Below are 26,420 nucleotides of genomic sequence, written 5' to 3'. Positions count from 1 at the left end.
TTTATAAATGCTCGACTCGGACAAAAGAGTATCATAGTAAACTTCGCCAGCATTCTTAGCACTTCGCATTGGTGACAGTTTGGCAAATATATCGCACAGCAAGCATTTTTATTAATTAGGCTCAAGTGTTTGTATTATTAGCAGGTTTCCAACACCATTTACCATTACTAAGACATCACTAGCTTCGATTAGTTTGTAGAATAATATTGAAAGAGAACGGTTAAAAAATGTTGCATTCAGCACTGATATTTAGGTTTATTTATTTCTCGATTTTTGAATTATCTTGTGTATTACGCTGAAGCACGAATAAAAGCCGGTAGTAAAACATGTAACATGATTTAATAAGAGTTAACATGTACATATATACATTCAGAGCGAGTCGGGCGCGGGCTTGGCGGAGGGCGCGCCGAGCGCGGGGCTGTCGTCCGGCGTGGCCGCCTTCTCCATGTTCTTGAGGCTCTGCTCGAACTCCACCGGGTCGATGAACTTCTTCTTAGGGAAGGGGGGAGGGCCCAAGATCGCGTGCACGTCTTTGAAGTTTAACGTCTCTTTCTTTAGCAGTTCCTCGGCCAACTGGAATACATGATTAGTAATGATTATGTAATAGATGATTAGTGATGATGTAAAAGTGTAGTTCAGTCAAAGTTGCCATCAGAACATTATCATCGTATTCAAAAGAAAAGATGAATTATGCATCCTTTTGCTTGCTTTGCTTTTTGCTTTTTGTTGATTATCAAATCAACATAATAATAATTCTGCGACGTTCATCCATTGTTGAAAACACGAGGTGTGTACGTTTGATGTACACCATACAGAGAGCTTATGTTTAAAATGAATTACCCGATCACGACTTCGAGTTAAATGTTAACAATCGGGTTATTACAGATAGCCTAGGCGTAGCTCAAACATTTAATAATTATTTTTCTGACATACCAGTCATTACGACTAGTTCCTTAAATTCCTCTACCGCTAAAGCAGGATCATTACTTAGGAGCAATGTGAGTCAGTGCAATGTCTCATTTTATTTTAAGTATATAAACCCCTCTGACGTAATCAGAGTATTCAAGTCGCTTAATTACAAAAATACTGCGGACTTGTGGGGTATTTCTGTGAAGTTACTTGAGAGTATTATCGCTGAAATAGCACCTCATTTAGCTGCAACTTTTAATCGATGTGTAGATGTAGGTGTGTTTCCTAATTTAATGAAGCACAGTAAGATAATTCGTCCCCGTAGAGCGAAAAGTCATTAACTCGAAAAACCTTGTTTTGAGATATGGCTGTTCAAAGTTTTTAAAAATATAAAAATTCATAACTTACGATTGCAGTAACCTATCTCTACGTTTATAGTCTTAAATGAAGGAAATTATAACAAAGTTTATTGAATATAGACTACATTAAGAAAATATTGTCTGAACGCTTGGAAATATCAAAATTATATAAATTAGTTACTTTTATTTTTTAAATATGTAACATAATTTCGAGTTAGTTAATTTTTGATCAGAGTTAGTGATTTTTAACGCAGTATGAAATGCGTGTACCGATGTGAAAAATAACTAAATCCATTTAGTGATTTTACAATTGCTAATAGTAATTTTAATATGCAGAGATAATTCAAGGAAAAAGTAATTAAGTCGTTTTAGACATTTTTTAAGTATGGGTTAGATACAATCCTAAGACATGAATATTAATTAACTAAAATTAGTTAATTTGCTCATTTTATTTTCAGCTCAAAAGGGTTGACCTGGTTAATTTTCACATTCTTTAAAACAAAAACTATAATAGCTACAGGTATGAGGATTAGACAGAAAATTAGAGAAAAATATGGCAATTTCAATGGTGTCATAAAAAAAGAAATCATTAACTCGAGTTAATGACTTTTCGCTCTACGGGGACGAATTCCTCTGTTTAAAAACGGATGTAAAACTGAGCCTGAGCTGAACTTTAGGCCAATATCCATCTTGCCTGCTATTAGCAAAATATTTGAAAGGGCTATATTAGAGCAACTAGAAAGCCATTTCAGTTTGTATAATTTACTCCACAGCAAACAGTTTGGCTTTACAAAGGGTCGATCTACCATCGATGCAGGGGTCACAATTATTAGACATATTTTCGATGCTTGGGAGATGTCGCAGGATGCTATTGGGGTATTTTGCGATCTCTCCAAAGCGTTCGATTGTGTTGACCACAATACTCTTTTATATAAACTTAAGTACTATGGAATTGGGGATGTGGCACTTGACTTACTTGCATCCTACTTGTCCGAGAGAGTGCATTATACAGACATAAATGGGTCAAGATCCACTGGATCTGCGGTTAGTCTCGGGGTACCACAGGGCTCCATCCTTGGTCCGTTCCTTTTTCTGGTTTATATTAATGATTTGCCACATCAGGTACAGGATCTGTGTGATACCGTACTATTTGCTGATGATACGTCGCTTATATTTAAAGTAGATCGTAAGAAATCAGATTTTGACGATGTAAATGGTGCTCTTACACAGGTTCTCAATTGGTTTACAGCCAACAATTTGTTGTTAAATTCAAAGAAAACTAAATGCATTAGATTTACCATGCCCAACGCTAGGAATCTAGGTACGAACGTAGTTCTAAATGGTGAGGTATTAGACATGGTCAATTCCGCAACCTTCCTAGGTGTAGATTTAGAGAATAAGCTTCAATGGGGCACCCAAATAACAAAGGTCGCGGGCAGGCTCAGCTACGCAGCCTATGCGATAAGAAAAGTAAGACAGTTTGCTGGTGTAGATGCGGCAAGACTGGTTTACTTTGGGTATTTTCACAGCGTTTTGTCCTACGGTATTCTACTTTGGGGCAAGGCGGCTGATGTAGACACAATTTTCGTAATTCAAAAAAGAGCAATTCGCGCTATTTACGGCTTAGGAGCGCGGGACTCTCTGCGGGAGGTATTTGGGAAAATAGGTATACTGACGGTGGCATCTCAGTATATTTTTGCGAATTTGATGTTCATCAAACAAAACATCAATTCGTTTGTTAAGAATAGTGACATTCATAACATTAATACCAGAAATAAGCACAAATTAGTAGGTCCCTGCAATAGATTGCAAAAAGTACACAGCTCATTTGCAGGTCTTGGTGTTCGGTTGTATAACAAACTTCCCAGTAGTGTTATGGATCTTCCCCAACAAAAATTCAAAGTAGTTGTTAAAGATCATCTTATTAAAAGGGGTTATTATAAGGTTGACGATTACTTAATGGATAAGAAAACATGGGATTAGTTAGTTACGCGTTCTACACAAATCAAGATTAAATATCTATATATTTATATATACATATTTGCATTGTATAAACATTAATCAGTCATTTCAACTCTGTAACAGAGAGGTATTGCACGAGTCTCAGTGGTATTCATTATCTTTTTTTCATTGCAATGGTGGGCTCCCATGCCAAGGTTCATCATGCTCACTAAAATGTCATTGCTTGCGGCGGCGTCGTGTGCCGGGTCACCCCCTTCCCTCTAATATGTGCGAAGGGGGTGATGGCTGGTCCATGCGCCATACTCGTGAACGGGTGCTGCTTGGGGTGACTGGTCGTCCTGGGTGTGGTGACTGCCATAATTTTAAAGTAACTACGTTTCAATAACTGTACTTCCTTTACCACAGTATGCTCTTGAAATGCCTCTTATGATTTCATTACTTATATTACTATGTGGGTAGATGCTCCCATCATGCTTCCAATACTATTTATATTACTATGTGGGTAGATGCTCCCATCATGCTTCCAATACTATTTATATCTTGTTTTTTAGCACCTTCATATATTGATTTAATTTAATTTATGTTATGACCAAAGTGTGTTCGGTAGTGTTGGTAGGTAGCAGCTACTTACATCATCAATGTTTTATACCAGCATAAATATTGTTAAAATCATTTGGCGATTAAAAAGAGTGGCCAGGAGTTTCTTGCCAGCTCTTCTCATTGGCCCTACCTTCCGAACTGGCGGTAAATTCACTCTCTGTATCATTGACTATCATAAGTGTCAGCACTTGACCTAAATGAATAAATGATTTGATTTTGATTTTGTCAAATTAAGTTTTAGCAAAGAAAATGTAGCAATATGTTTTCGTATTTGAATGTTCCCAGGTTGAATGGATATTTTATAAGAAATTTCATAGACCTAAACAGAGCTGGACTCTAAGTAAATCGACTCTGGCAAGTTGTATGTCTATGTATACTCACTATAACTCATGGCTATTTCAGACGTACCACAACCACGCGACAACTACAACGACGACACATGGTCGGATGAATATTTTCGTATTGAAATGAAATACAATTTACACGAACCACATTTTGCCGCTGTTATGAACAACGTGTTTCATACTACGAAAGCGCGCCCACCAGCACAACTACAGAGAGCAACTGCAAACAGCTGCAGCGGCTCTTCACACGTAACTAGCGTTGCCAGGCGTCCGGATAAATCCGGACATAGTTAGGTTTTTTGATTGCATGTCCGGCTAACATAAACGGTGTCCGTCTTGTCTGGATTTTGTTAGTATTTTTACATTTCGCAAACAAGCGAGCACTGCCGCCGAGCGTGGCCGAGCGCAGGCAAGTCGACTACCGAACCGCAAGAGAAAATCCTCAATAATATAGGGCAGTGGCGAAGGGTGACTTTTGTTAAAAGGCAAGCCGGAGCTAAAACTGCTAACGTTAAGCAACTCTTGGTGCGGTCATTCCATAGGTGGGTGACCGACGCGATGGCGGCTTGAACAAATTTGACATTAGGTTGACCACTAACCATACGTTAACAGAATAAATCGTAGTATTGCGATCCGATCTACCGAACTACTTTCATAGTAGGTAAAAACTAAGTGCCTATGAACGAAATTATTGATGAGGAATGATTCTATCCTAGGTAGGTAGGTATTACTTCAAATTTCATGTTGAAATAAGTGTCTTAGTAGGTATTTAAATACAACTTTGATTGACTCCAAATGCTATCTACTAGAAACAATCGGAGAAATAATAAAAACACTTTACAGCTAGGTACCAATAAGCCATTGATAAATTTATAAAGTTATATCGTAGAGAATAACTTATGGGAATGTTTAAAATACTTATCATGTCCTTTGCATTCTGTTTTATTTATTTTGGTAGATAGGTAGGTACATGTTGGCACTAGGAGCATTTTGAAAACAATGTCTACACTCTACAACATTAATTTACTGATTAATAACTAATTTAACAATATATTTTATTGCTTCTACTTCTACCTACTTGTTGTCCATGATCGCAATACACAAACAATAACAATGAAAGTAATACTTACAAATACACGTAAGATACGACCAGTACATTCACACAATCACCACGATTTTACACAAAATAATAACATTCATAGATAATTCAACACAATTTAACTCATCCAAATATAATAAACAAAATAATCCAAAATAACCTAAAATAGGCGCGCAAAATGAAAACAAAACTAAATCTAAAATCATAAATGTCATCACAACAATTGCATTCACTGTCTCTCTCTCATTAAATATCATTGCATCTCACTCACACATTCGCTAGTTGCCGCGCCGCCCGCGCCGCTGCGCCTGTTGTACCTACTAGTCGCCCAATAAGCCGATGAATTCCGGGTTACCTCGCCGGTAAAACGCGCCATAGAAAAGTACGTCCGTGTGACGTCATCGACATCTTTTTCCCTTTACGCGATTCCTGCGCGCGCCGACGAGTTGTTTGACGGCAATTTTTGTAATGCAACTTTTGCTATGACAAATAGAACAGGCGTTTATTCAATTATTTATTTTAAATTAGTCGTAATGAAAATATTCATGTCGTATTAAATATAGAATTTAATTTAAATAAACGATCTTTTTTTTTGAGAATAATACACATTTATGTGACGCATTTTTAGGAGTGTTCCGAAGGTAAAGCCGGTAGGAATCGGGTTATAGGGAGCCTTCGCCACTGATATAGGGTGTCCGGCATTTTTAACCAAATGTCCGGCCCAATTAGGTTTGGCGACCTGGCAACGCTACATGTAACCACATTTTATCGGTAGGTAGGTTGTGGTACGTGTAAAACAACCCTCAGAATACCAATAAATTTCAATTGCTATATTAAAATGTAGTACTAACATCTTTCAGTTTGTCTTCATTATCCTTGAGCAGTTGTTCCGTGCGGTAGTAGGCGTCCGCGATGAGCTTGCGCGCCTCCAGGTCCATGAGCTCCTTGAGCGCCTTGCTGAAGGGGCTGCGGCCGCGCTCCTTCATGTCCGGGAACGACACGAGCCCCACGCGCGGCGACATGCCGTACACGCGGATCTGAAGAAGAGAAGAATATTGGTTACAGCATTTGCTATTTATTTGCGAAGATACAAATTATCGTAGTGTATTAGGGGATATTCAAAAAAATGGTACACTGCTTGAATTTCGTATTCAAAATTTTAATGATACTCTAGGATATTATTTTGGATTAAATTTAAATAATCATAGTATCTAGTTTATAAAAACAAAGTTTTTTTTTCATACTCATTAAGATTAAAGGAGAAAAATGCTAAAAATTGGGGGTAGGGAAGCAGGAAGTGTCCATTTTGATACTAAACTTAAAATTGAGTATAAATGAAACAACACCGAATTCCATAAATTTAATATTTTTTCCTGGATAGAAAAAATATCTTTTAATTATTGGCGAATTACAATGGCGAAAAAGATGATATTATAATTAAATGCAATCAATTTTATCTCGGTTTTGTTACCATGGGGTCCAAAACGACAATTATTTTTTATGCTATTACCATAAAATGCTCCAGATCCCTTCAGAAACTTGTAAAAAAAACGTTAAATATCAATAACTTTGGAACCAGAGCCCATATTTTTTCATAGGTTGAGGAGTTTTTCGTAAAATCGATAAAAATCTTAGAAATATTTGAGGGACAGTAACAAAACCGAAAGTAACAAAATCGTAAGGTTCAGTTTACATGATCCTATGGCATAATATTAAAGCACAACTAATTGTATGTTTCTACGAATTAAACATACATGCATTATTTACTTCTTAACACTTACAAATTATTCAACATAATATATTTTTCTTGTTTTTATATCACAATTATTTATTTTATATATTTTTTTTATCACAGATTGCTCCAGAAGTTGCAGAATAGTTTAGCTGTAAATAAAAAAAAGAATTTATTAATTATAAATATACACATATCTCAAATAAATAATGATTAAACAATTATAAACATACAAATAATTCTAATCTCTAATGTAATTTTAACGTATTTTGTAATTAACAAGTAAAATATCAATATCGAAACACCAGCATGTAAGACTAGCTTTTTGACGTCGGTTTTGTTACTTTTTCGGTCCGACTATATGTTACCTTACGTATAGTAACGAAACCGAAGTAACATAATTAGCCCGTCGCACTTTCAAAAAAATAAATTAGTAATTCTATTTATCTTATGGTTAAATTATCAGCACCAAATTGTTTATTAAAACTAGTTCTTTTACATGAATGCAACCATATAAAACATGTATGGTACAGTTACAAATGAATTAGTTACAAACCTGACAGTAAATTTTGGTTCACTGCGGCTGCGCACACAACTCACTTCCACTGGCGACAAATAACACCGAAATTCTAGTTTTAAAAATTGCCGATCCTTTTCACATGTGTTGCAATATTAGAAAAATAAAACGAAGTACGTTTTAGTAAGAGATTTCCGCAAGAAATCGTGGTAACAAACCCGACATGTCCGGAAAGATCGAATTTCGGGGACAACAATAAATATTTTTTTATTCAATAAATATAACATTTTATTACATTTCTACTTCATTCGAATGAAGAAAAAGGTAATTTTAACCGAATTCACAAAAATATTTTGAGGTATTCGAGGAAATTTTACTTCAAAATTTAATTTTTAAGTTGTAGATTGCACTGGGGACAGGTCGAAATCGAGGGGTCTGGTGTGATAAAATCTAGTGTAAAAAATTCAGTTTTTACTCTATTCAAATAAATGAAACATAGAAAAGAAGAATATAAAATGCATTTTCCGTTAAAAATAAAATAAAAATTAATCATATTATACAACTTCGAGAAAAAATTTAGCAAGTCGAGGGACATGCCTAAATTATCGATGTGCCATTTTTTTGAATATCCCCATTAATTATTATATATCGTAGAATATTGGTTACAGCATTTGCTATTAATTTGTAAAGATAAATAGTATAGTTATAATCGTTAGTTAGTTACGCTTAGCATTTGTATAAAGCTTTTTTTCTTATAAAATAATACACTAGTCCCAAAAATTAAGGGATATAAAAAAAGGATCCAAATTTTTGGATGATTTTCATCAAGCTGTAACTTCGAGGAAAATGGTCGTACAGAAAAAATAAAAAAAACAAATTGTAGCTCCAAGTGTCTAGTTTTTAGATATGACCATGAAAATTTTTTGTCATGGCCAGGTCTGGAGAAATCCTACGAAAACTACCAAAAAAATTTTTTTCCAAATTTTTTCCCTCCTAAAAAAAGGTCCACGGGCTTCAAAAATTTTTTTTGATTCTTTCGTTCTAAAGTTCTTTTAGAAAATTTAATCCTCTTTAATTTGCCGTATTCAAAAAGCCTGTACGACGATTTGCCACGGAGTTATCGTTAATCAAAGCAAAAAAGTTATTTTTGACTTTGATATCGCAAAATCGCAAAATTGCTCACAATGGTGATTTTTGCAACAACAAAGAATTTGAAGCTTCGGGGCACAATGAAAAAAAAATCGCAGCGCTTTGAATTTTTGAGGGATTTTAGGGGACACTTTGAGGTTGAAAAATTACCGACGATATCCTTCGTTCATCCATTTTATCCAAAGTTATACCAAGTTATCCAAATATCCTTAATTTCGCGAATTTTTGTCTTTTTTTCAGTCAGAGGATTCAATTCAAAAAAAATTTTTTTCTTAGAAAATGTTTACATTTTCTTATAGAGAATATTGTGCAGTTTTCAAAACCCTCCTTTGATTTCCTGTACGATCATTATTTCCGGAGTTATTGAATATCAAAGTCAAAAATAACTTTTTTGCTTTGATTGACGATAACTCCGTGGCAAATCGTCAAACGAAAGAATCAAAAAAAAAATTTTGAAGCCCATGGACCTTTTTTTAGGAGGGAAACTATTTGGAAAAATTTTTTTTTGGTAGTTTTCGTAGGATTTCTCCAGACCTGGCCATGACAAAAAATTTTCATGGTCATATCTAAAAACTAGACACTTGGAGCTACAATTTGTGTTGAGGGTGTGGACTGTATAATAATAATTCTCTTCGTGGTTTCAGACTTTATTCTCAATGTTCATTCTTCCGATGTTGAGTGTGCACTGACTTCCGTACAAAAATGCAGGGGTATTTATTTAAAATCCATAACCAATCACAATTAAGTAATAATTTTTAAGTGTTATCCTAACGACGATTCTCGTCCCTGATTGGTCGACGCGTTGCGATGCAGCGACACGTTTCCTTTTAAGGCCGCGCGTCCTAGCCACGCCACGCCGTCTCGTGCAAATCCGTTTCCTTAAAAGGTAACGCGTCGTCGACTGCACGCGTGCATCGGTCGCGCGTCGTTCGACCAATCAGAGACGAGAACGCTTATCGCGACCATTTATGGTGACGTTTTGCTCGTCGTTAACAATTTGTTTTTTTTATTTTTTCTGTACGACCATTTTCCTCGGAGTTACAGCTTGTTGAAAATCACCCAAAAATTTGGATTCTTTTTTTATATCCCTTAATTTTTGGGACTAGTTTACTTAAATGTAGTAAAATTATGGTTATAACAACGTAAAAGTCTATAGATGATTCCTGTATTTTCGCTATCATTATTCTATTGAGGTTATGTATAGCGCATTGCTGAATATATGACGCAGTGTGTAAGAGGGTTGTAGTTATGCCATAGATACTGATAAGTGTAAGTTTTCAAAATAAGTGTCGCCAGTATTATCTTTGTATGTAGTTTATCGCCCGCTTGGAATAATTTTGTTATTTACAAATGAATGCTTGGCTTTCTAAATAAATGTTACAAATTTAAAATAATTATTGATTGCAAAGCACAAAATATAATATCAGATACCTATCGTCTACGCAAGCAGCAATATGGTACAATACATAAAAAAACACATTCCCGTCTTTAAATATGTTTTCAACTTTACTACAATTCATATTGCAATAAGTATTGCTCTCATGTGTCAAAAGTAAGAAATCAGCATGAACCTTGCAAAGATGCAGCTATATTTTAGTATGTTCGAGACCACGGACCAACGATTACTATTTTCTAGCTAGCTTAGCTAACAAGCTATTTCTTAGCTAACATTTTAGAGATGTGTAGACATTTCAAATAAACAAGTACACGTGGTTTGTATTTATCGTAGTCTTATGTATATAAATACCTGTGCATAGGCGATCTTGGTGACTTTGTCGAGGTCGTTCTGCGCGCCGCTCGTGATGGAGTTGAAGGTGATCGCCTCGGCCGCGCGCCCGCCCAGCGCCATGCACATGCGGTCGAACAACTGACAACATACAACAATCTATTATTTGTACTGTTCAAGAAATATAACCTTGTTTTATTGAAAGTATTATGAATAGAGATGATAGTGTGGCAGCTTACTGCTATAAGACACATTTTCATTACACCTATAGATATTTTGAGGCAGCTTTGGCTAAAGGTTAACCTAGTGTCAAAGTTCAACTGTTCAAGTGGCTCAAATCGCGTTGGCCACTCATCTAGGTAACGTCTTGTATCAGCTGACTCACTTAAAAATATTTAATAGATTTCATAAATCATGAAGAATCTAGAAGAACGCACTGTGGAAAAATATGCGTCTATTCTGTTGCATTATACTATTTAGTGTATTTTGTGATAACTATATACTAGTACTCATACCTCTTCCTTAGAGTAAAGTTTCTGGTCGGAGGTGGAGTATTGCGCGAAGCCGAGCGCCATGTTAGTCCTGGGCACGATGGTGAGCTTCAACAGCGCATCAGTATGTTCGAGCAGCCAGCCGGCGAGCGCGTGGCCCGCCTCGTGGTACGCCACTATACGCTTCTCTGCCGGCGACATCGCGTGGCTGCGCTTCTCTGTACCACCTGCAACGAAAAATAGAAAAGTACGAAATTTAAATAGATACAAAAGTAAGTAGGAAAACAGTTTCCAACTACGCTGGGGTCGGCTTCCAAATTTTTTAATTTAAATTTTTTTCTTGGAACGATTGCTTATCAAACCTCCGCAACCCAGTTCCCTGGGATAGAACACGATAACCCTCGGTAAGACTGGTTGTCACTCTTTCAAGCTTTTGACTACACTACCGGGATCCACAATTCATCGTGCCTTCCGAATCCCGGAAAATTCGGCATGTATAACGTTTCGCCATACACTGAACACCTAGTCTGAGAGACCCATCCGCAAAGCTCTTGTTGCTGTTACGAACGTCTCCGAAATCAAATTAAATTCATGTTACCTTATTTATATCCTGACTTCCTCAACAATACAGAAACATAAGAGTTAAAGATTCATAAAGCCATTACCAATAGTTGGGTGGACTCTCAGTCGCCATAAATATGAAATAGATAGACACAAAGTTTATTGTCACATACCAACAACTCATTCCACAGCATACTCAAGATCAATCACCGCAAATATGAAATAGTCTACTAAAATAAGTAGTAACATACCAACAACTCTCTCCACAGCATACTCAAGATCGGCAGCTTTGACAATGTTCTGCTTGTGCCTGGCGGCGTGCAGGGCCGCCTCGTTGCACACGTTCGCTATGTCCGCGCCGCTGAACCCCGGCGTTAGGAACGCTAGCCTAGAACATATGGTTATTAGGCGTTAGTATATGATGTGTTGAGTGATTGTAGTGGAAGCTCTGTGATGCGACAATATATCATTGTTACTCTTCTAAGAAAGTCAGTCAAAAAGAGTGTTTTACTTTTGAAATATACGTTTGATTGATTGTTTGTTTGTTTGAACGCGCTAATCTCAGAAACTACTGACCCGATTTGAAAAATTCTTTCAGTGTTAGATAGCTCATTTATCGAGGAAGGCTATAGGCTTATATCGTCACGCTACGACCAATAGAAGCAGAGTACGAATAAAAAATGTTACAAAAGCGGGGAAAATTTTGACGCATTCTCTTATGTTGCAAGCAAAGTTGCGCGGGTCAGCTAGTTAGATATAAAGGAAATATAAGAGATTACACGACTCTTGTGTGATTGTGACATTAGTGCTTTCATAGTCATTTAGTCATAACAAAATAACAGAAATACAATGGTATCATGCCACGAGACGTTTTGTAAAGAACTTATATATTAACTTATATTGAATATTTACATTCGCAAATATCGAACATTGATAAGTTCTTAATTTTTACCTTTCTTTTTCCTTATTTTTATACATAAGTTTTAACCTAACAACATTTGTCGCATTACAGAAATTCCACATTAAACAAGAACATAAAAAGTTTACAAACAGCGCATGCCTGTACGGGGAACAAACGAAACTAAAATGTAAACATAACGATATAACAGGGATACATTTGAAAATAAACAATTGTAATCAAGACATATTATAATTGTGCTCAAATAAAAAACAAACCATATATTATCAACAACATCCGTATATACTCAATATATAACTATCCATACATATATTTCATACTTTCTAAATATGTTTTTGTAAAATAATATCATGGCCAATTGAAGAATTAACATATTTATAGACACATAGTATTAGTAATACATACCGCTTTTGCAGACTAATTAGAAAAGAGAAAGTCATGTTAATTATTTAATTGAATTTCATCACAACAGATGACTTATTCAATTCATAAAATGCCACTTTACTATCAATCATATCAGCAACTCTTTATGATATGAAGTGTCAAACACGCTTTTCAGCATAAAATTGCTGACTTGACGTCGCTAGTATAGTATTTTTTGTGGGAGTGAACCCAATACACACCCTATGCTATTTATCTTAATATTATACCTAGTTTTGACAACAGGTTATGCATATGAATCTCCCCATAATTTTGCACTCTAGTTTTTAGTGACCCCTGTTATTTTAGCTTACATTTATATGTATGAAGTTACTACAAAAAATACAAATGAATAGTTTTAAAAAACAACCTATTTTAATAACTGAGTTACGTTACCCCAAGTTTTACGAAATTACTACCTTTCACTTTTCCTTACTATATAACGAGTTATATCATGTAGCGTAATATTACGTTACCTTCTAACATAGTAGTCGGGTAGATCTTCTAACACGATGTTCTTGAGGTGTCGCTCGAAGATTTCCTCTCGTTCCTGCAGCGTCGGCAGGTCGATCAGAATGTGGCGGTCGAAGCGGCCCGGACGGAGTAATGCCTGTAATATTGTAAAAAAATTGTTAGTATATTATTTAGATTAACTGAATGTGATCATGATTATCGAACTACCAACAGCCAACTGCCAACAGGGCTTTCCCCTAGAATATTAGAGATTTTGAGTCTACCATACATAAGGGTGGGTTGGGGAATTCAATTCCTATAAGAACAAATTTGTTTTTATTATTCTACACAGCTGCAGTGAACTATAACTCTGCTCACCTATATTCCATAGTCAATAGACCATGTAGGGTGTCTGAAAGACTAGAATCAGAAAAGTGACTGAATCGAAGGATTTACGAAGGACTCATAATATAAGACTACTCTATGATGAGTCGATGAGCTCATAAAGACGGCCGGAACGGGTTGCTTATAGGTTGTCTAATTTGGAGTGGCTTGAATATTTTAGGGGGAGGCCTTCATCCGTGAAGGGATTCTTGTAGATGTAACTATTTTTTTATTTAGGCGGTTAGTGTTTTAATGGTATTGTGTGAGAGTATTGTATTCAGATATTTTTAGGTTAAAGTCAAAGGATTTATATTCTTGATTTGTTAGTGAAGTAGATAAGTATATAAGTTTCAATGATTTCTAAATCCGATTATTAGTTTTGGTTATTCGATTCATAGAGTTTCGTTATAAAGTTTGAGTTTTATTTTTTAGTTTTTGGATATTTTACTTCTTTAGTCTGGGACCAATGTAATAAGAAGTTAACTTAGAAATAACTTGTTTGTTACTTTTTAACTTCTTTCTAAACTACTTTTTCTAAAAGTTATATTTAGTGGATGTATAATATTGTAGGTAGAAGATAATAGTACCTTATCGAGCACATCGGCCCGGTTGGTGGAGGCGAGCACGACGACGCCCTCGCGGGACTTCATGCCGTCCATCTCGACGAGCAGCTGGTTGAGCGTCTGCTCGCCCTCGCCGCCGCCCGCGAACGAGCTGGTGCCGGCCGAGCGCGCGCGCCCCACCGCGTCCATCTCGTCGATGTAGATGATGCACGGCGCGCGCGACACCGCCTCCTTGAACAGGTCTCTGGAAGATGCAACACAAAATAGTAAACAAAACAAGAAAATATAATAGGTTGCACTCGCCGTGTCAGTCAGCCTGCGAACACGGCGAGTGCAACCTGCGCCGAAACGTTAGGCATTTTAAGGTAAAATGCGTGTTCGCGTTAATTTCCTATTCTATTATACATTAAACATGCAACGCGAAAGTTTGAAAGTTATGAAAACAAGAAAGTATTTTTCTTAAACCTATCATTATCTCATTACGGGTCAAAAGTCCCAATTCAGAGATTCAACCTTGAGATCCACCACGATGGCCAAAAGCGACTTGAGAACTCTGCATACTAAGAAATACATTAAACAATTTTTAAGGCATCAAAGGTTCCATCACAGTGTTTTCATTCAACATTGAAATAGATAATAATTATTTTAGATGCACAACTTTGAAATGTCATTGATGTGTTACCTCGGGTTCGGACCCTCAGCCACTTACGTGATACTAAGACCACTTGGCTATCATATAATGATGCGACTTGTATACAAACCTAAACCAATTAGTATAATAGTAGTCGCATGCAAACCAAAATTGTTACGAAGGACCCTTTTTTTCATAAAGAAAATGCATTACTACATGTCCCGCTCCAGGGAGGAAGCGAAAGTCTGTCAGGCTCTCCCACCGGCTAGACGTTATTCCGGCTTTAAATTTGGGCATACCGACTAAAATCCTGACAATCCTGACAAAAACCAATCACCATAAGATGGCCAGGACGTGGTACCTCCAATCGGATGCTCCGCGTCCCAGCCGATAACGACCCGCTTTGGGTGCGGGCCCTACTTCAAGCGAGGACGGGCATAAAGATTACCCTTCCTAAGCGCTCTACTTCAAGGGGTCATGCGAGAAACACACAGCACGCCCCCACCTCTCGGACCTGTTCCCTGTTCAGGCGACGGAGATTACCCTACGTACAATGATATCAGTACTCTGATCACCTTTACCCTTATGGCTTTATTACATATGTCAAAGAATAGACAAATATGATATTTACCTGACTCTAGCGGCGCCAAGTCCTCCGATCATCTCAATGAACTCAGATCCGTTCATGGACAAGAAGGGCACGTTGGCCTCCGTCGCCACCGCCTTAGCTAACAACGTCTTGCCGCAACCTGGAGGACCTAGTAGTAACGCTCCCTTGGGCACCTGAGAATAAAAAACAACGATTTGCAATTTGAAAATTATTGTCTCATTGGCTTTTTGTTATAGTAATACTTATTTTATTTGACTAGAATCAGTATAAAAGAGATTAAAGTATGTGTTTTATATAACACTGGATTAATATAACGGTTAAATAAAATATTTACTACCTTTTTATTTCTAAAAAAACATAATAACTTTTCTTATATTATAAATATTTATCGCAGTGTTTTACAAACACAAATAACAGAAACGTTGTAGCGAAACAGAATACCTTGTTTTAGTTTTAAAAAGTTATAACCATTTTTGTATTTATTGCAAACTCTTTACAAATAAGTGTAGGTCTATTTATGTTATTATCAAATCCGCTCTAACACTATCTGGGGCGACAACTGGGAATTTTCTTTCCACTTTTCACCCACGTGACAAATCCGAACTGTTCCCTTTCGATTGGAATTTCATGCAAATATCAACTATAAAATGTAAAAAGTTATTATTTTACCTTAGCACCCAAGCTCTTGTAATGTTCAGGTCTCTTGAGGTAGTCGACAAACTCCATGACCTCAATCTTAGCCTCCCTGAGCCCCGCCACGTCGGCGAACTTGACGCCCTTGCCCTGCCCGCTCATTGAGTCCACGAGAGTGAACTTGGCGCGCCCGAGCTGACTCTGAAAAGTGACACAAGGAATATTTAGTGGTAAGTAGAAATTATTATAATGTAGAAAAATACAATCCCAAAGCTTTCAAAAGTCAAATAAATGGGCGCGGCTTGGATCGGCATTTCATGTTACTTTCTCGTCTTACACGTCGCTTACCATTTATTTTGCTTGCATTTCCATATACTTTATGATGCGTAGGGCAGTTCCTTTTCCGCGATTTATAAAGAATCTATTAGGTAATTTTGGCATTTGTGTTTTTTATCGTTTCTAATAAATAGTCACGATCATCATGATGATGTGTGTGGCCAAAAGCGCGTAAACGATTTTGTTGACCAGACCCGCGCGCGATCGAAAATATGCATGAAGCAATATTCATATTCCATTGAAAAATAACCAAATTACCCTCTCGTACCCACAGCAAGCACCAACTTGTTTGAAAACAACAGGCATGTACTCACGATGCCTCCGAGGCTGATGTTCATGCGCATGGACTTGGTGGAGTAGAGGAAGGACAGGATGATGGCGCCGATCAGCAGCGTCGTGATCACCTTGCCCGCCAGGCTGCCGTTGCGATCATAGATCACGCGGACACCTGCACCACAACACATTGTATATTACATCCAATATTTACACAACCTGTTATTACTGTTATTACGACCTATGCCCGGCTTCGGAGGTACATTAAGCGGTCGTTTATCTATTTAATAACGTTTAAGCTCATATAAACCTGACAGTTTGAATGAAATGTGCCTCAGAAACCGGTTTTAATATCATGCGCAGTATGTAAGTTGGCTATCAAAATTGCAACATACCTTTACCAAGATACTAAAGCTTATTCCAACAAAGTTATTTATCTGAATTATTTGGGAACAGTAGTCTTTTATTTATTTATAAGTCGAAATAAAAAAGAACCTATCATTCTGTGACATTACAATGACTAACTTCTTATTGGAACCATGTCTCCAGCGAAGCATTGGTGAAGTATTAACTAAAACCTTTGTGTATGCAACCAGTATATTACAACTAACCACTATGAACTCTTTTTTTATATGTGTAATCAATAAATTCTGATAGACAAAATGTCAGTACCTTCCTGTACTCCCAAGCTCTTCTCAGTTTCTCTCAGCTTCTCCTCAAAGCGGTGAATGTCGCCCACGTTCATGTGATACACGCGGTGATTTGTCTGTAAATACATAACACAAGGTATTTATACAAAAACATATTGAAGAACACCCATATCATCAATTCGTGATCACTGAAAATTTAAAAGAAGGTATGTAACTTCGTAATTCTCTTAATTTTTACTGCTTTTTGATGAAATGAAGACTTTTCTTTACAATTTTTTGGTATTTAATTAAAGGCGAGTATGTAGGATGCATTTATTCTGACTGGGTAACTTGCGCGTTAATACGATTGTCTTCATTTTTTTTGGGATTGAAAATATTACTTAACCTACCCAAGATTAGGTAATATTTTCATATTTGACCAATATACGGATAAGTAAATGTCAATGTCGATAGCCAGTATTTTTTTAGAGCCATTGATGACAGATATGCTTTGAAGAAAAAAATATGTTTGTTGAATCTCACAGGGTGCGTTACGAAAATCTTAATCCAATTACATCACATTTAATGATACATCAAACATGAAAATATACATAAAATAAGAAGACTTATGCAACAATGTTTCAAATAGTAGGTTTATTTTGATGTTTCTCTGAACACTTGATAAAATACAATTCCGAGAACTATATACTTTGTCATCGAATTGAACATAGCAGTGTAAGTGCCATCATTAAATACTAAAAGGAGGCTTGAAGGAGACATTGTATGCATGTTGATACACATCACATATTTAAATATTGTTTCTGTCTTCTATATTAAGTTTTCAATAAGTGTATATATGTTACTGTAAAAGCCCGAACTGTGGTAAATCCTAAGATTTTCCGGTAAAACCTAAGATTTACCAACTCTCAATGGTAAAAGTCCGAACAAGCCAGAGTTTAAAAACTATGTTACGAGATATAAAAAAATCCTCCTTCATAACTATGTTTATAACTATTTCACGGTATAATTATATACTGTGACATAGTTATAAAGAAGGAGTTTTGGGCATAGCGACATGGGTAGGTTAGGTTAGAAGGCTAAGGTGGGAGCGAGCGAAGCGAAGCTCTCACCTTAGCCTTCGTGGTTATTTTTTTTTAACCACCCAGATGGAGGAGCCCCGCGAAGCGGGGCTCCGGCGACATCTCGATATCATCAAGTGAATATAGGTAAAAGTTCGAAACAAAATAATTGTTCGGACTTTTACCATTGCGAGTTGGTAAATCTTAGGTTATACCGGAAAATCTTAGGATTTACCACCGTTCGGGCTTTTACAGTAACATATATATAAGATTTCAATAAAAATAGCAGCTTAACATACCCGCTTTCCTTTAATGATGGCGCCTTCGTGCAGTATGATGGTGACGACCTCGAGGTCGGGCCGCACGATCAGCTCCTCCACCTCGCCCTTCGACAGCATCGTGTACACGAACTCGTTCCATGACACGTAGCGGATCAACTGGAAACATAATTACAGGTGATTAGGAATCATGGTATGAATAGTCCTAGCATGTCGAGGAAAATTTCTCTCATCAACTAAAGTTTGCAATTACAAACAATAAGAATGATGTGTTGTAACTTGTTTTCCTAAATGTTTGTGTTTTCTTATATAGACATTTGTTAATAGTAAAGAATAACGATTGTTGATTGCTGATGAAATTATCTTATGCTAAAGCTGCAAAGTTGTTGTAAGATGTTTCAGAAAATCATACTTGTAAATTAAGATATCACAAAATTGAATAATTTTCATGATTGTTTCATATTTTAGGCAGTGTCAGTTAAGTGTATTTCAAGCAGAAGCAGTGGCAGTGGTCAAGTCAGTCAAGTACAGTTATTAAAAAGGAAGGTGATGGCTATAAAAATAAAATTTCTTTTTTGACTTGCTCTGTGCAGCCAACAGTATTGTATCTGACTGCTGACCAAAAGGACCAGAGTTGATTACCAGGTAAGACAAAGTGCTATTGGTCTTTTTCTAACCTTTACCAATAATAGTCTAGGGGTTGCAAAATGCACATGTTTTTCATAGACCTTTGCCTATTTCTAGGGTTATAACATTCATGTATGTAATCTATACATTCATAATTCATACAGTGATTCTATAACTGCATCATGGTTACAGTTAACATGATAAGTACCATATGTACAGTACCTCATTGTGTGTATTGTCGTTAGGCAGCAGTAATGTGCTCATCATGATCAGTATGAAGGTGGTGAACATCCAGAACACTGCCTTCATCACCAGCGATGACATCTCCTCATTCTTCTTCTTTTTGTCGTCTTTGTCCTGCAATTATATAGAGATTTTACATAAAAATTTGACTAAAGGTTAGAAGATAGGTGATATGGGCCTTCTTTGTTAAACAGGAATATTATGACTATCAATGTAGTAATATTTTGAGCAAGTTTGCATGGTTGTGTGTTTAACCCACTATTCTTTCAAAATGGCTAAGCCCTACTGGACATAAAGTATAGATAGATATTGAAAATAATTTTATTTCAACAACAATACTATCACTCAACCTTTTTTCTTCTTTAACTAGGTACTAAGTATAGAATGATCATGGTCATATAGGATACAATAAGAACAATGTTTAAAAGTGATGAGATGCTAAACTGGTTTTTTCTAAATTTCACATATGATATGCATGCAAAATGATAAAAGAGGGAAAATAGCTCATATTTTTATTTTTACCTTGTCCTTATCATCTTGACTGTAATTACTAGAGGATGTGTGAATTGACTTGAGACAGGCAGGGTTGTTGAACACTGAGTTGAACGATGGCAGGTTTGATCTCTTCAGTAGTGCACACGCTGCCTTGTATTCTTCATTGAACTGCCTTAATTGCTGAGGAGAAATACATGATTTAATTAATGAATATTCTGTACTAGTGTAAAGTATTAGTACCTGCCAGCAACCTTGTCTTTTCTACAGAAGAGATTGCCAGGGGTAAAAGGTACTCTTTGTGCAAATTCAGGTTCTGTGTACCAAAATCTAAATGATGTCTAGTAGTTTAATCTTAATTGAGTATCAATCATTCTAACTTTCGTTACAGCAGCGCTGTAAATGACACAATTCTAGCAAGCCAATTATTCCGGGATGTATTTGTAAGTGATACATAAATAGTGTATGGTAGATGAATCATAACATTGTTAAAATACAAGAAAAGTTATATTATTTTTTTTTAGTGTCTTCACAGCATTTAGCAAATCTACAAGGGTAGTAAATACTGGTTGAAATGAAATGAACAGAAATACACTACAATTTAGCCCTCAATAAATATAAATACGAATACGAATGCGTACACCAATATAGTCACGTTTCAATTTAAACTCGCGTACAGAGTAAAACTAACTGAGAAATAACAATAAATAATATCTAGTACAATATGTTAACTGATTATATAGAAAGTTTAACCAACTAGAGGTCTAAATGAAAAATCAAATAATTTCATAACATTACCGCAGGTTGCGACAGAAGTGATTCTGACATCAAAATAACATTATTTCCAGGTGAGTTACTTACCGGGTTCTTAGATTTACTGGATATATTATGTAATACAGAGAAAGATCGACACAAATGCACAAAATTATGTTTATTTACTTGCTTCTCTACAACATTTTTACTAAAACCGAAGTTTATTTTTGGTTGTATTTTAGACGCAGAGAGCGCTGGTAATCTTTTAATTGATAGCATTTTGTCGCTTATTATTCTAATACAATACTATTATAAATAATTACTAATTCATTTTAAGAATTTCACATCAAAGTAGCAAGTAATATACAATAATAATACGGCAGACAGGTTATGTCAGAGCTAATGAGAAAATATAGAGAAATGTCAAAGATTATGGTTTGCACAGACTAAATATAAAATAAAGGTGTGCTATTCAAGTGTCAAAGCCGGTCATGAAATAGAAACTTGTTGAACTTGTTTACTTGAAATAGGGACAGATTATAAATCATTTTTTAGGAATACAGCTTATTTTAACCGGGTATAAAATCACTTTGTTTTATTAATTACAAAAACTGAAAATTTGCGGTAGATGGCGTTATATGCCGATAAAGCTTTTGCTTTAGCTAAATGTCTCCACTGTCCAGTTAATTTATAATTTACAAAATTTTAAAACTCTTTTTGATGGTATTAACCGTATATTACGGAAAATCAGCTAAATATGTTTAAAAAAACATACAGTCGAATTGAGAACCTCCTCCTTTTTGAAGTCGGTTAATAATTAGGATCGTTTTATCAGTTACTCGCCTGATAGAAAGTGATGGTGCCCTCGATGATCAGATTGAACCGAACCCTCAAAGACCTACTCTTATAATCTTGACCAAAAACTTGAACAAAGGAGTCGTTTTTATTCGACTTTAAAGTCGACGTTTAGACAAAACGAGTTAATATTAGCAGGAATGGAATTTAATACATTATTTACATTATCTTATAAACTTAGCTGTCGTTAAACAGTATTTGGAACCTTTAAGAGAATCTACCAGTAAGAAGTTATCTTTTATTTTCCACAAATCAGTTGGTAGATTTTTTATCGCTCCATTATAAATTGTTTTGGAGACGGCGCGGCGGCGCTCCTCTTTCATATTGTAACTACTGAAAACAATGTACGGCAATATGGATCGACTTAACGATTCGGTTACAAAGCATTTTCTGACTTTCTTGACAAAGTTTGGAATAGCTCGGCTACTATGCATGATATAAAGAAAATTCATAATTATAATATTAGGTCGGGGAAAAAGTTCATACATACTATAATGCGAAGAGACTTTTTCCCCGACCTAATAAATAATTTTGAAAACCGGTTTAGTCGTTTCAGAGATTGCATACAAACTTGCAAATTTTACCTCTATAATATTAGTAGGTACAGATAAGTTGGTATGATGTACCTACTGCACTATTAGCTCTATTGCACGAGGTTTAAGACTTTACTTTACTATTATTATGGGTGTATGTTATTTAGGAAATTAATACAATATGACTAAATAAATAATTCGAAGTCTGTGGGTGTAGAGTTCTAGAGTAGACCTATTCAATCTTTGTAAGGTACGAAACATATTTTTGCTTTCAAAAATAACATATTATTAATGTGTTCAAGCGTAAAAAAAATCTCAAGCAGTCATCTGACCAAGATATCTTTTAAAGCATTCCTACAAATGAAGTTGACCCTTGCCCAGCATTCAATGATAGCTTATAATTTACATTCATCATAATAACTTACCTCTTTTTAAATTAGGATCATAAATAATGTAATGTTTGCGAAGCTATTTTAGATAGGACCGCGTTTAACTGTATCCAAATAAATGTTTTCATGAACAAAGTACATAGTGCGTATTTAATAAATGTAGAACATAAACATTTTATATAATTATGGAAATGATTGCAATGATATAAAGATATTATTATATACGTGCAACTTACTAGGTGGGCGATAAGAAATTATAACCGAGTAACTGTATTATACCGGATAGGACAAGTAGTGAAAAGCGGGGTAAGAGTTTTATGCAGTCCAGTGAGTCCAGTGTTTGAATAATGAAACAGGACGATCAACAACTTAACTGCACGTTTGGCGCAGTGGTTTAAGCCCGCCTCGCCGCAACAACCATAGCACCGCGTGTGGTGGGTTCGAATCCCACCCGGGACAAATCTTTGTGTGGTGAACACGAGTATTTGTTCTGAGCCTGGATGTCAATTTATCTATATAAGTATGTATTTAGAAGTATATAAGTATGTTTATCAATTATTTGGTTACCATAGTACAAGCTCTGCTTAGTTTGGAATCAAATGACCGTGTGTGAGTTGTCAAAAAAAAAAAAAAAACAGCACCCGATCACGACTTCGAGTTAAATGTTAACAATCGGGTTATTACAGATAGCCTAGGCGTAGCTCAAACATATAATTCTTTTTCTGACATACCAGTCATTACGACTAGTTCCTTAAATTCCTCTACCGCTAAAGCAGGATCATTACTTAGGAGCAATGTGGGTCAGTGCAATGTCTCATTTTATTTTAAGTATATAAACCCCTCTAACGTAATCAGAGTTTTCAAGTCGCTTCAAATTCATATTCAATTCAAATTCAAAATATCCTTTATTTTGTAAACTTTTTACAAAGTATTTGAAATAGTCAGTATATTGTATTTCTTGTCCGTTTCGAGAAAGCTGGTTGCTCGTGAGAAGAAACGGCAAGAAACTCAGGGCTTGCTCTTTTAAAATGTCAATTTAATTATTACAAATTTTGTATTGATGATTTACTATGTGCAGTTAATAAAACAGTCACATATCTTAAAACAAAACTAGTCGTAATAATAAAAAAAAAGTAAAGAGGATACTTATAGGTAGGACACAGTAAAACATCGTACATTAGAGTATTATAACAGTTTTGAAACAGACTTGGTAGAAGCAGCACAGTCCCAAGCTTTATTATCGTCCAAAAAATCTTTAACAGTATAATAGCCTTTTAGGCATAAATTTCGTTTAATTATATAATAATAATTATCAAATTATTTCAGAAATAATAATAGAATTAACAAAAACACAACGAAGTCCCAGGATCAGCGGGCCTATCACGTATCTCAGTTGACATAAAAAATGATCATCATTTTCTTAAAGTGGCCAACGATTTCTTGTCAAACTACAATTTCGTATCATCTAACTCCAGTTGCCAAGCAACATGACGTCTCTAAATTGGTATTTTCTAAGCAAAGTTGCTATGAAATCTTTGCTGTTAAAGTGTGTATCACAGATAAAATAACGTAGTTTCAATACTTTCAGGTTTTAACATGAGCCTAAATCTTCTTTGGTAGTTATATTGAATATATTTAGCAAGGCTACATACCTATGTTAAATAATTGGGAATAGGCAAAGTTGCCTGCGCAATTTTAGTGACCCCCTTTAACAGCTGGAGAGAGTAATTATGGTTTATTTTAACTTTGTAACTATAGTAGGATCTCTTTATGCATATTTATGGTTTCGAAACCACAATGTAAAAAAAAGCAAAACTGGCACCTGTCAACATATTTTCAATTTTAAAACAAAATTTATTAAACAAAATTAATTTAAAAAATACTAGCAATTATTAAGTATTTACGAAGAAATATATACTTAAATATGTATTAAATAGTCTTCGCTTCCCCGGACCAACCACGTTGACAGACCACTACCGTTAGCCCTAGTTCAGACATGCGGGAACCGCGCGTTCACGAATCGCGCTGTTTGAAACCGCAAAATTGTGATGCTATTCAGACACCGGGGGTTATTATGCGTTTTGTGCGAGGATAACGTCAGTTTGAAAATGGAGGTCGACGAATAAGTATGTTTACTGTTATTGCTCTTATAAAAAAGAAAAGAAAATCGCGGTATTGTGTGCATCGAATATAATCAATATAAATAAATATTATTAGACAACTCAACTCACACACGGCCATTTAATTCCAAACTAAGCAGAGCTTGTAATGTTGTAACCAAATAACTGATAAACATACCTATTATATACTTATATGTATAGATAAATTTACAACCAGGCTCAGAACAAATACTCGTCATCACACAAAGATTTGTCCCGGGTGGGATTCGAACTGAAAAAAGAAAAGAAAATGGCGGTATTGAGTGCATCCAATTAAGTCCATTAAGTGACCGACTAGTACATGGTCACTTCGTAACGTTATATCCCAAATTAAAAAAGTATGATAAAATTAAAATTGACTATTTGAGAATGTCAATAAAATCTTTTGATAAACTAATTGAACTATACTATACTTATTGATCAGGCAAGATATTTCAAGCTCTGAAACGCATTTGCGGTGAACACACGTGCTGTGACGTGCTAACCGCGCGGTAACGGTAACGGCAACGCAACTGAAACTGCAAAGTAAAGACTCAATAGTAATAAAAACGCGCGGGTGCAGCGCGATTTTATTTTCTGGCGGTTTGGTCCCGGTAACCGCACGGTTATGTCTGAAAGATTACATAACTCATACAAAAATTTCCCGCGCGTTTTCCATGTGATTCTGTAATTGCGCGGTTCCCGCCGCGTGTCTGAACTAGCTCTAAGAGCTAGTTACGGTTGCCGTAGGCAACGATGGTTGCCGTTAGCAACGATGGTCACTGAGATTCGTTGTCAACCGTGGTTTGTGTTATATTGGTATCACGTACGCCAAAGATTAAAAGTGCCTATGCGTGGATATCGATACCAACGCTTGACACCTCTATTATTATGCGTCAAATTTAAAAATACTTATAAGGGCATCATAATGTTACTAGAGACCGCCCGCGACTTTGCCCGCGTGGAAACCCTTCCCGTGTAAAACTATGCCTACAGTGATAAAATTTTCCCAAATATTTTTTCCTTGCAGTTAAAGGGGGTCACTAAAATTATGTAAGCAACGTTGCCTATTCTCAATTACTTAAAAAAAGGATTCTAGCCTTACTCAATGAATTCAATATAACTACCAAAAACTATTAAAACCTCAGAGTATTGAAACTACGTAATCTTCTCTACATTTTTGGTCAAAACAACTACTAATCGGTAGTGGCTTTCCAGTACACTTTGACAGCCATAGTGTACAAGGATTTGATAGCAACTTTGCTTAGAAAATACCAATTTATCATTTGTCGATATCCACTAGTGCCTATCGTTTTGATGACGTTATTTTACATTGTGGTTTAGAAACCATAGATATGTGTTTCATTTCATGTAAAGAGATTCTACTACGCTTACAGCGATAAAATCTTACTAATACACTCAGCGGCAGTAAAGTGGCCCAAGCGCTTATCGTGAATTTGTAAACAAATAAAGTAATATATGAAAGATATATTGTTGTAATAAGTTGCGAAGTGATCTGTTTAGTGTTATGAAGTGTTGAATTTCAGATTAATTTAAGTTACGGATGACTTTTTCTAACAATGTGTGTTAGAACTGAATTCAGTGTTGATTCGAGAGGTCAGTTGAATTCTGTATTTTGAAATATTGCTGCACGGAAACGATTTTCTTATGATTTTTATTGATTATTGGTCTATTTAGATTTTAGAAAAGATTTGAAGATGCCACTTACTGCT

General features: G+C 35.8%; 1 protein-coding gene across 1 annotated transcript; it reads right to left on the bottom strand.

Moving 5' to 3' along the window:
* Positions 1-320: 320 nt before the first annotated feature.
* LOC142986275 (mitochondrial inner membrane m-AAA protease component paraplegin-like) lies at positions 321-21,181 on the bottom strand. The gene is made up of 15 exons (XM_076134691.1): positions 20,881-21,181; positions 20,050-20,202; positions 19,507-19,641; positions 18,679-18,816; positions 17,344-17,437; positions 16,713-16,846; positions 16,099-16,263; positions 15,451-15,602; positions 14,213-14,432; positions 13,265-13,398; positions 11,701-11,837; positions 10,913-11,115; positions 10,419-10,538; positions 6,125-6,310; positions 321-573 (listed from the first exon to the last, which is right to left on the bottom strand). The coding sequence occupies exons 1-15, from the start codon at positions 21,049-21,051 to the stop codon at positions 370-372; spliced, it is 2,346 nt and encodes a 781-aa protein (XP_075990806.1). The 5' UTR covers positions 21,052-21,181; the 3' UTR covers positions 321-369.
* Between the last annotated feature and the right edge of the window lie 5,239 nt (positions 21,182-26,420).

Source organism: Anticarsia gemmatalis, chromosome Z, assembly GCF_050436995.1.
Source record: "Anticarsia gemmatalis isolate Benzon Research Colony breed Stoneville strain chromosome Z, ilAntGemm2 primary, whole genome shotgun sequence".
NCBI lineage: Eukaryota > Metazoa > Arthropoda > Insecta > Lepidoptera > Erebidae > Anticarsia > Anticarsia gemmatalis.
The sequence above is the reverse complement of the archived record's forward strand: the minus strand, read 5'-3'. Positions and strand labels throughout refer to the sequence as shown.